Source organism: Podospora pseudoanserina, mitochondrion, assembly GCF_035222485.1.
Source record: "Podospora pseudoanserina strain CBS 124.78 mitochondrion, complete sequence, whole genome shotgun sequence".
Lineage (NCBI taxonomy): Eukaryota > Fungi > Ascomycota > Sordariomycetes > Sordariales > Podosporaceae > Podospora > Podospora pseudoanserina.
The window spans coordinates 1-9,998 of NW_026946670.1; the positions used below are offsets into that span (position 1 = coordinate 1).

General features: G+C 26.9%; 3 protein-coding genes and 1 non-coding gene across 4 annotated transcripts, besides 9 other annotated features; 2 read left to right on the forward strand and 2 right to left on the reverse strand. All coding sequences in view use genetic code 4, as the record gives it.

The window, feature by feature from the left end:
• Positions 1–642: 642 nt before the first annotated feature.
• Positions 643–1,050, reverse strand: QC764_0114990 (uncharacterized protein; the record flags this gene model as incomplete). The annotated part of the gene is made up of 1 exon: positions 643–1,050. One exon carries the CDS (start codon positions 1,048–1,050, stop codon positions 643–645), a length of 408 nt encoding a protein of 135 aa, XP_062795717.1.
• A 67-nt stretch (positions 1,051–1,117) lies between these two features.
• Positions 1,118–1,468, reverse strand: QC764_0115000 (uncharacterized protein; the record flags this gene model as incomplete). Its single annotated transcript has 1 exon — positions 1,118–1,468. One exon carries the CDS (start codon positions 1,466–1,468, stop codon positions 1,118–1,120), a length of 351 nt encoding a protein of 116 aa, XP_062795718.1.
• A 984-nt stretch (positions 1,469–2,452) lies between these two features.
• trnV(tac) lies at positions 2,453–2,524 on the forward strand. The gene has a single exon. It is a non-coding gene; the product is annotated as a tRNA-Val (tRNA).
• Positions 2,525–2,707: 183 nt separating this feature from the next.
• cob (apocytochrome b) lies at positions 2,708–9,998 on the forward strand (the record flags this gene model as incomplete). Its single annotated transcript has 5 exons — positions 2,708–2,908; positions 5,434–5,625; positions 6,929–7,025; positions 8,335–8,667; positions 9,655–9,998. The coding sequence occupies 5 exons, from the start codon at positions 2,708–2,710 to the stop codon at positions 9,996–9,998; spliced, it is 1,167 nt and encodes a 388-aa protein (XP_062795719.1).
• Positions 2,909–5,433: a mobile genetic element.
• Positions 3,103–3,438: a mobile genetic element.
• Positions 3,650–4,180: a mobile genetic element.
• Positions 5,626–6,531: a mobile genetic element.
• Positions 5,626–6,928: a mobile genetic element.
• Positions 7,026–8,334: a mobile genetic element.
• Positions 7,028–7,984: a mobile genetic element.
• Positions 8,668–9,654: a mobile genetic element.
• Positions 8,928–9,605: a mobile genetic element.

The window sequence follows — 9,998 nt, forward strand, 5'->3', positions numbered from 1 at the left end:
AACTAATATCATGATTATCTAGGCATTTTAAGTATCTATTATACTCTATACAAAAAGCTAAAAAAAAATTTTTTATTTTTAGCTTGTTTAATCAATATACCATTACCATAATTTTTTATATTATTTATATTTGGAGCTTGCGCCCTACTCATTTTATTCTATCATTTGCTGGTAATTTATCTAAACCAAAGCTAGATCTTCCATATATTTTTAAATAATTTAAGGCGGTAATATTTTTTTTAGACATTTTACCAAGTTTACTAAACAATAATAAAGCTTTAGCTAAATCTTTTGATTGATAATGTAAATATTCTGGAAGACAGTTTATTCTACCTCTAAAATCCGCATTAACAGGTATAAAAAAATTCAGGTACATTTCTAAATATTTCAGCTAATCCTAGTATATTTTCTTGAAGTTCTTTTTTACTTAAGGCGCAAGCTCTAACTATCTAATTATACCTTTTCTTTTTTAGTTAACTTAGATTTTTCGAGTAAAGTATGAATATAACTAGAATCTATCAATTCTTTTTCGAAATAATCACTACCATATAATTCAATAAAATCTAAGACCTCTGTGTTAATTTTATATTATACCGAACTTAAATTATTTACTATATCATATATTATATTAATATCTAGGATTTAACTTCTCTCACGAACATTTCACTTTTGTTTTACAATATCCATATTAAAACGTACATCATTAATTAAATAACCTCCATTTACTCTATTTGTATAAGGTTTAGGCTTTACTATCATAGGAATTCTTTTTGGTAAAACAAGTACTGACCCAATTTTAGGTAATATCTTTAAAACCTTGTTAGTAGGTTTTCAAACAATTGATTTTTCTTTATATCCTAATGTTATAGTTTCCATTTCTAATAAATCCGCCTCTTTTGTAAAAATTGATATTTTTTGTCCTAATGAAAATTGAAATATATTATTTAAAAGTTTTTCTACTAAATCCTTATTATCCCAAATTCAACTAGATAAATAGTAATACTTTTGTTCCTCTAGACTTAATTTAATTTTAGTATTAATAAATTCCATATAAAAAAGTTATTTACTAGTTATTCTCCCATTTCAAAAGCTACAGTTGAAGTGTTATTTGAGTTGTCTAACTTTTTAGAATGATAAGATAATATTCATCATTTTTTCTTTTTTTTTTAAGTTTAGTCATAAAATGATTAGGATAATCATTATGAAAATTATTAATTGTAGTAATTAAAGTAGGTTTGACTTTAATAAATATCTCAGCTAATTTAGGGTTAAAAACAGAATAGTCTATAACTCCAAGGTTTTTTGATTTTAGTTTTTCTTTAAAACCAGTGTAAGCAAATGAAGATAATAATTCTTCTAACATCATTTGTGTTTCTTCATTAATAGGGTGATTAAGAAGAACACTAGTTAAGTTTTTAAATATAAAAGTATTAGCTTTAAAACTTTTTTTTAGATTTTTACCATTCATATCCTCAACATTTGTACTATATAATCTATAAGTTATTGATGTTGCACCACACGAAAGAAGAAGTGAAAGAGAAAAAGCTCTAAAACCATTGCTTAAGTTTAAGCATGTACGACCAAAAGAAAAATTGAATAAGTTATTATGGGTAATACCACGTCTTTGTATTGTGATTAGATGTAATATTGAAGGGCCACGCAATAGTGGTGAATGTTTTCAAACCCCTCTATTTTTATTTTTGTATAAATTTATACCTTTTAGACAAAATCAGTTAAGCCCTTGGTGAGGCAAGTGGTACAAATAGTTTTTTTTAGAGCTCACACCCTTAAAAAAAAACTATGGTACTTAATCTGAAATCGAAGGGTCAGCGATTAAATATTATTTTTATGAAAAATTCCATACGGAATATATGTAGTCCACTTTAAGTAAATTTTAATTATCTAATGAAACTAAAAGTGTACCTTTCATAAGGTACTGCGAGAGTATTTACGTATAAATACGAACCTTTTTTTTTAGATTTGGATTTAGTATATAAGTACTTGGGTATTATACACTAAATATTTATTAGGGGTTGTTTTTATCAGAAAATAACCACAAATTTTTAAAAAATTTGTGAGGGTATATAAAGCTAAAATCCATGATTTTCAATTTTCTACTGCTTTAGAGAAAAATTCAAAAATTGGATCTTTAGAGATGATAGACTACTCTCTATATATGTCCCAAATTACAAGTTGAAATCATACTCTTCTCGCTTTAATATATAATATTAGCGAGCTCTATAGATTTAAAGGAAGGAGACTATTGTTATTAAATGGCTAGTTATTCCTCTTAATTATGCAATAGGAGGTACAGGGTAGTGTGGACACATATGCTCCATTCTTGTTTTATTTATTCCTATATCCTGTTAAATTATTATATAAATTTTAATAGTATTAAAATTTTATAGAAATCTTAGAATATTAAAAAATCTACTTTTTTATCGTAACTTAAAAGAAATTAGCTCAATGGTAGAGCAACCGTTTTACACACGGAAGGCTATGAGTTCGAATCTCCTATTTCTTATAAGGCAGGTGCGAGCTCTATATTTATAGCTCGCACCTAAACATGATTAAATTTAGGTGCGTTCTCTAAATATATTGATATATATTATAAAGTTTTGTGTAGTTTATAGTAGGATGCTTGGTTTGGTTTAATTATCTTTATTATTTTTTTTTCAATTTAAATTTATTTTTTTTTTACACACCCATGAGAATATTAAAAAGCCATCCTTTATTGAAATTAGTTAATTCCTACCTTATTGATGCGTCACAACCAAGTAACATAAGTTATTTATGAAATTTTGGTTCTTTATTATTACTTTGTTTAGTTATACAAATTATAACAGGTGTAACTTTAGCCATGCATTATAGTCCTAATGTATTAGAAGCTTTTAATTCTATAGAGCATATGTACTCGTAATGTGCTCTTTAAATCGGGTTAAATTGCTGAAAACCCCCCCCCTGATTATCAGGGGACAATCAGCAGGTAAGTTGATCGGCATAGGGATACCCTAAATGTCGATTATCATCTTCAGAGACTACACACTTGACACCTATAAAGGTGATGATATAGTCCAAATTTTACTGTAAAGTAAAACAAGAATGATTACCTATCTATGCCTAAATGATGTAGGCATAACTTTATTATCATTTATTTTCGTATCAGGTATTAAAAATAAAATGGGATTACGTAAATTTTCTAGTATAACAGTACGGGATACACAAAATGAATCTTTTAATAATAACAATAGTGTAAATAAAAATAACGAATTTTTACATTGGTTTAGTGGGTTTACTGATGCTGAGGGTAATTTTTTAATAAGCATAGATCGTAATTATGTCAAATTAAGATTTAAAATTAGGAGCTTGCGCCTACATATAGATGATCTAAAAGTTCTTCAAGTTATTCAGGCGAAGCACAAATTTAAACATAGGTAGAATAACCGTAGAAGAAGTTAGAAGTCGCTGTTCTTTCATTGTAGAAGATATTTCAGGTATTAATACAATATGTTCTATATTTAATAATTACCCCTTACATACTAGTAAAAAACTAGATTTCCAAGATTTTTATGAAGCTTTGCTAATTAGAACTAAAGAAAAAATTATATCTCCCACTAATTTAGAAAAAATATTATGCTTAAAAAATGGTATGAATTCTAAAAGAGAAATATTTACGTATGATATAACAAAATCTCAAATTATAATAGACCCTAACTGATTTATAGGTTTTATGGAGGGTGAAGGAACTTTTGGTATTAAAACAGGATCATCATTGTATTTACAAGTAGCTCAAAAAAATACAAGTCAGGAATGTTTAAATGGAATAACTAATTATTTAATTGCTTTATCCAACAATACTAAATACTTTCATACTCAAATTAATAAAATATTACCTTTAAATGTTACAAGTGCAATTAATGCTAAAACAAGTGTAGTATCTTTGGTAGTGAGTAATATAGATGCTCTATATTATTATATTTTACCTTTATTGGATGAATCTAAATTTTATAGTCGTAAATTCGAAGATTTTAAATTATGAATAATGGCTTTAATATTGAAAATTCGAGGATATTATTATACACTTGAGGGTAAAAATCAACCCATTCTTGGGTGGAAATATCAGAAATTCTTAATAAAAGATATAATACAACTGTGTCGAGTGAGAATGTTAAGGAAATAATTAATAATATTAGCAAAAAGTTTGAAGATATTATAAAAAAAAGATTCTCCTTTTGATATAGAGTTAGATATACCGCACACTGAAAATGTACGTAAGTTTAGTATAGCTAATAGATCTGAAAAGCCTAAAACTGTATATATTTATACAAATGAAGGTTTAATAGAAGGATCTCCTTTTACTTCGTATAGTGCAGCACATTTTAATTTACTTGGTATAGTGAAGTACCCCTTCCCTTCTTTAAAACACTAAATCTTTGATACTAATAAACTTAATAAAGACAAATATACTCTAATAACCTAGATTGTCGACGTCTAAAATATTAAGGAAGTGGGTCGCTTACTTAAATTAAAGCCGCCCTTCCTTTTTTATTTTTTATCTAGAGATATAGTAGATAAATATTTCATTTTCAATTATTATAGTTATTTACGTGTACGGTTTCATATTATTTATTATAATTCCTTTATTATCTTATTCTAACGCAGATACTGCAAAAGAGGTAATTATTAAAGAAGTTAAGGGTAAAGCTGGTATTTACCGTTGAATTAATAACAATAACGGTAAATGCTATGTGGGAAGTAGTGTTGATTTATCTAAACGTCTTTATAGATATTATAGTTTAGCACATATTACTCAACAATCTAAATTTAGTTTAATATGTAAAGCTCTACTTAAAAGAGGTTACTCCTCTTTTACTTTTGAAATTTTAGAGTATTGTAATAAAGAAGATGTTTTAATTAGAGAACAATATTATTTAGATTTATTGAAACCGGAATATAACATTTTAAAAATTGCGGGTTCACCTCTTGGTTATAAACATACTGAGGAAGATAAAGAAAAAATGAGAGGTCCTAGAAGTTTAAATCCAGAACATTTAGCTAAAATTAGATCACATATTTCTAAACTTAATGCTAAAAGAGCTATTAGTTTTGTTGTTAATGATCTGGAGAAAAAGACTTTGACTGAATTTTCTTCACTACGTGCCGCAGCTAGAGAATTGCATATTGCAGAAGTATCTATCAAAAAATATTTAAATAATTCTAAATTATTTAAAAATCGTTATATTTTTACTTCTAAAGTAAATAAATAATAAAAAGGATAAAATTAATTTAGGTTAATTAAATCCTAGTAGTAATACTTGTAATCGCTATATAGATACAAATAGATTATATAAAAATAAATATATTTTTTCCTCTAATCCCATAGATAGCGCGTCTAGGTGTTAGCTTATAGTAGATAGATTTCATCTGTATACGATTATGAGAGATGTAAATAATGGATGATTAGTACGTTATTTACACAGTAACACAGCTTCAGCTTTCTTTTTCTTAGTATATTTACATATAGGAAGAGGAATGTATTATGGATCATATAGAGCTCCTAGAACATTAGTTTGAGCTATAGGTACAGTTATACTTATAGTTATGATTGTAACTGCTTTCCTGGGTTATGAATATAGCCCAAAATGGTTTAATATAAGTAATAAAGAAAATATAATAAAGCATAATAAAATAAACAATCATAGACTGTTTAATAAAAGCATAGTTAAAAGAGGATATTGTACAGGCCGTCCAAAAGATAATATTGAAATTTCTGAAAGACTAAAAACAATTATTCAAGAATTAGGTTTAAACCCTGTATATGCTTATGAAAATTTAAATTTAGAAGATACTAGAAAACAAATTTTAAACGATACTAGAGGTTTAAGCGGTATATATATGATAGTTAATAAAGTAACTAAAGACTATTATATAGGTTCTGCGTCGACTAATAGATTTTACGCTAGATTCAGTAATCATGTTATTTATTTCAGAGGAAGCAAAATAGTTAAATTAGCAATAAAAAAATATGATTTAATAAATTTTGCTTTTATTGTATTAGATTTATATCCTAATATTGTTACTAAGGAAAATAACAAAGAATTATTGGATTTAGAAGATAAATATTTAAAATTGTTAGTACCTAATTATAATATTTTGACAGAAGCAGGTTCTAGTTTTGGTTACAAACACACTGAGATTGATCGTCAAAAGATGAAAGATATTTATAGTGACGCTAGACGTGAAAGAATCGGTAATCTAAACAAAGATAAAAAGCTTTTTCCTGAAACCATAGAAAAAATAAGAGAAAAGGCTTTAAATAGACCTTCTATGTCTGATGTAACTAAACAAAAGTGTATAACTAATACAAGACCTGTTGTGTTGTATAATTTAAATGGAACTGTTTACGGTGAATATTCTACTATTTTAGATGCAGCTAAATCTATAAACTGTGACGAAAAAACTATTAGAAGAGCATTAAAAACAGAAAAAAGATTAGTAAAAAGACAATGAATAGTAAAAGATTTCAAGTAAATAGTTATTTTATTATCAAGGCTGCGCTATCCTTTGGATAGTGAAACCGCTAAAGCTCTTTATTATACTTTATTTTTATATTAAATTATAGTTCCATGAGTAACAATCTTTTTGTAATCTTTATAGAAAAAAAAAGATTAAAGTGGTATATCCCGACAGGGATATAGAATAGTCTTTATGATTATTTGGCAATGTTAGTGAAAACGATCAAAGAAGTTTAAACTTCAAGATCGTCGGTTATATAAATGATCGCGACAGACTGGGTCACTAATGGGTGGCTGAAATGCTGCTTAATGCATAGTCGAAACTTTTGGTTAGGTGCAGCAAGCTCTTCAACTAATAGAATATACGAATTTAAAGTTATTCTAGCTTATTATCTTTATAATAAGTAAGTTTGTATGTTCTGCCTTACGGGCAAATGTCCTTATGAGGTGCTACGGTTATTACTAACCTTGTTAGTGCTATACCATGAATCGGACAAGATATTGTTGAGTCAAAAATTATTATAATAATTATTAATTTATGTTTTGGTGTTGTTATTTTATTTTCAGTTGTAGCTGTTAACAAGTATATGGCTTCGTTACATTTAAATGTTTCGGATACCAAAGCTTCCTTACCTACAATAGGAGTTGTTTATAAGAATGCTTTAAAAAAAGGAAATAAAACTTTAAGATTGGATAAAAAAGAATATATTTCAATTCCTTCGTCTTTTTTAGCCTTTTTAGTTGGATTAATAGATGGGGACGGATATATTCAAATAAGTAAAACACCAAAAGGGTTTATAACTATGAAATTAGTTATATCACTACATTTAGAAGATCTTTCTATTTTAGAATATATTCATTCTGTTTTAAAATTAGGTAAGATAGATATTTATAAGGATTTGAGAAGCCCTGCTTGCAAATTAGTTATTAATAAAACTGATCTACAAGAAGTATTGTTTCCATTACTTTTATATAATAACATATTTTTCTTAACTAATACTAGAGTAGATCAATTTAATTTGGCTATGTATATATTAAAAAATGATATTAAATTGTATAATGAAATACCTAATGTAGATAACATACCAACTATTTTTGAAATTCCTAATAATCCATTTGATTATACATTATTACATTTTTTTAAAAATTGAATTGTAGGATTTACATGTTCAGAGGGTTCTTTTTTTATTAAAAGTAATAATGTTGGTTGTTTTCAATTAAAACAAAGAATACATTCTAATTTATTCGAGGCTTTTAAATTAATATTCGATACAAATAGAAAAATAGATACAACCAATAATTATAGTCAATTTGGTGTTAGTTCTAAATCTGATATACAAAAAGTTATAAATTTCTTTTCATTTTCAGGTTTACATCCTTTAATAGGATTAAAATATATACAATACGTTAATTGATTAAATAATTTGCGTGAAAGTTCACGTTATAGTAGTTTAAATTATCCTGAGTAATAGATCAATCTTATAAATACTCTTACACCAAAACCTGAATTAATAAGTAATATGGGCTCCTTAAATTAATCTACATATAAGAAGATTAATTTTAAAGTCAAATGGGGAAAATTACAAGGACGTTTAATAAACATATAAATACCTCCAGTTTATTAGATTATTTGTAGCGAAGTTTAATCAGGTATATATAAAAGGATTAAGAACGTTCAACGACTAATGGGTGAGTTATACTAACAATAAGCTCAACACGAAACCCCCAAAACCAAGGTAATAATACGATGGTTTAAGATATAGTCTAATAAACCCTTAAGGGTGTAAAATATAAATTAAATATTATATATATTGCTATGTCATTTGAGGAGGTTTTTCTGTTAATAATGCTACTTTAAATAGATTCTTTGCTTTACATTATCTATTACCTTTTATATTAGTAGCTTTAGTGTTAATGCATTTAATTGCACTTCACGATACTGCAGGTTCAAGTAACCCTTTAGGTATTTCAGGTAATTACGATAGAATAACATTTGCTCCTTATTACTTATTTAAAGATTTAATTACAATTTTCATCTTTATTTTTGTTTTAAGTTCATTTGTTTTCTTTATGTCTAATGTTTTAGGTGATAGTGAAAATTATATAATGGCAAATCCTATGCAAACTCCTGCAGCTATTGTGCCTGAATGATAAAGTAAAATAAATGTCATTCTAAAATTTCGCGAACTGCTGGGAACCCTTTTTAATTTAAAATTAAAGACGACAATCAGCAAGAAAGCCTTTTATTAAGCTAGTATATACTAAGTTAATTAAGGAATCTTCAGAGGCTATGCACGAGACAATTAAAGGCGCTTTGGAGCTCGCGCCTTAATTGAAGAGATAGTCCGATCATGGTAGTGATACTATGAATTTAACACACCATCAATTGATTTATCCCCTATATTATTCTTTATGTATAGTTCAGTATTATTTGCTGCACGTTCAACCAAAGGAATAACTCGTTTATCTCCTGCTGAAAGAGCTTCAAAAAAATTACCTGACGAAGTAAAGGAAATATTAATAGGGATTTTACTTGGTGATGCCCACATAGTAAGAAGATCACCAACTGCTAATTCTAGATTAGTTTATGCTCAAACTGCCATAAAACATAAAGAATATTTCGATTATGTATTTAGTTTCTTTTTACCTTTTTGTGCAAATGACTATAAACCCCAATTTAGACTAGTAGTGGACAATAGCACTAAAAAAAGATACAGTGCTATATCATTCACAACTATGCAACTTCCTTGTTTTAATGAATATAGAGAATTATTTTATGATTTAAATAGAAAAAAAATAGTTCCCGAAAATATAAGAGAATTGTTAACTCCCCGTGGTTTAGCTTTTTGAATTATGGATGACGGAAGTAAACAAGGTAGCGGTTTACATATAAGCGTTTATGGATTCTCTAATACAGATGTCGATAAATTAATGTTTACTCTACAAGATAAATTTAATCTTAAATGCTCTATACATTATAACAGGGACAATAAACCCCGTATTTATATATTTAAAGAATCCATGGATACTTTAATAACTTTAGTAAAACCTTATTTTATTAAAGAAATGTTATATAAATTAGGATTATAAAGCTGTCATTTTATAAGTTTCCCTTTGGGGTATAACCTTAATTGACCCATTGATTTATTACCTTTCTATGCTATATTAAGATCTATACCTAATAAATTATTAGGTGTTATAGCTATGTTTGCTGCTATTTTAGCAATAATGCTATTACCTATAACAGATTTAGGTAGATCAAAAGGTTTACAGTTTAGACCTTTAAGTAAGTTTGCTTTCTGAGTTTTTGTAGTAAATTTCTTAATCTTGATGAAATTAGGAGCTTGTCATGTGGAAACTCCATTTATAGAATTAGGGCAATTAAGTACAGCTCTATATTTCGGTCATTTTATAATAATTGTACCTATAATTAGTTTAATTGAGAATACTTTAGTTGATTTAAACACTATGAGTAAGGGATAA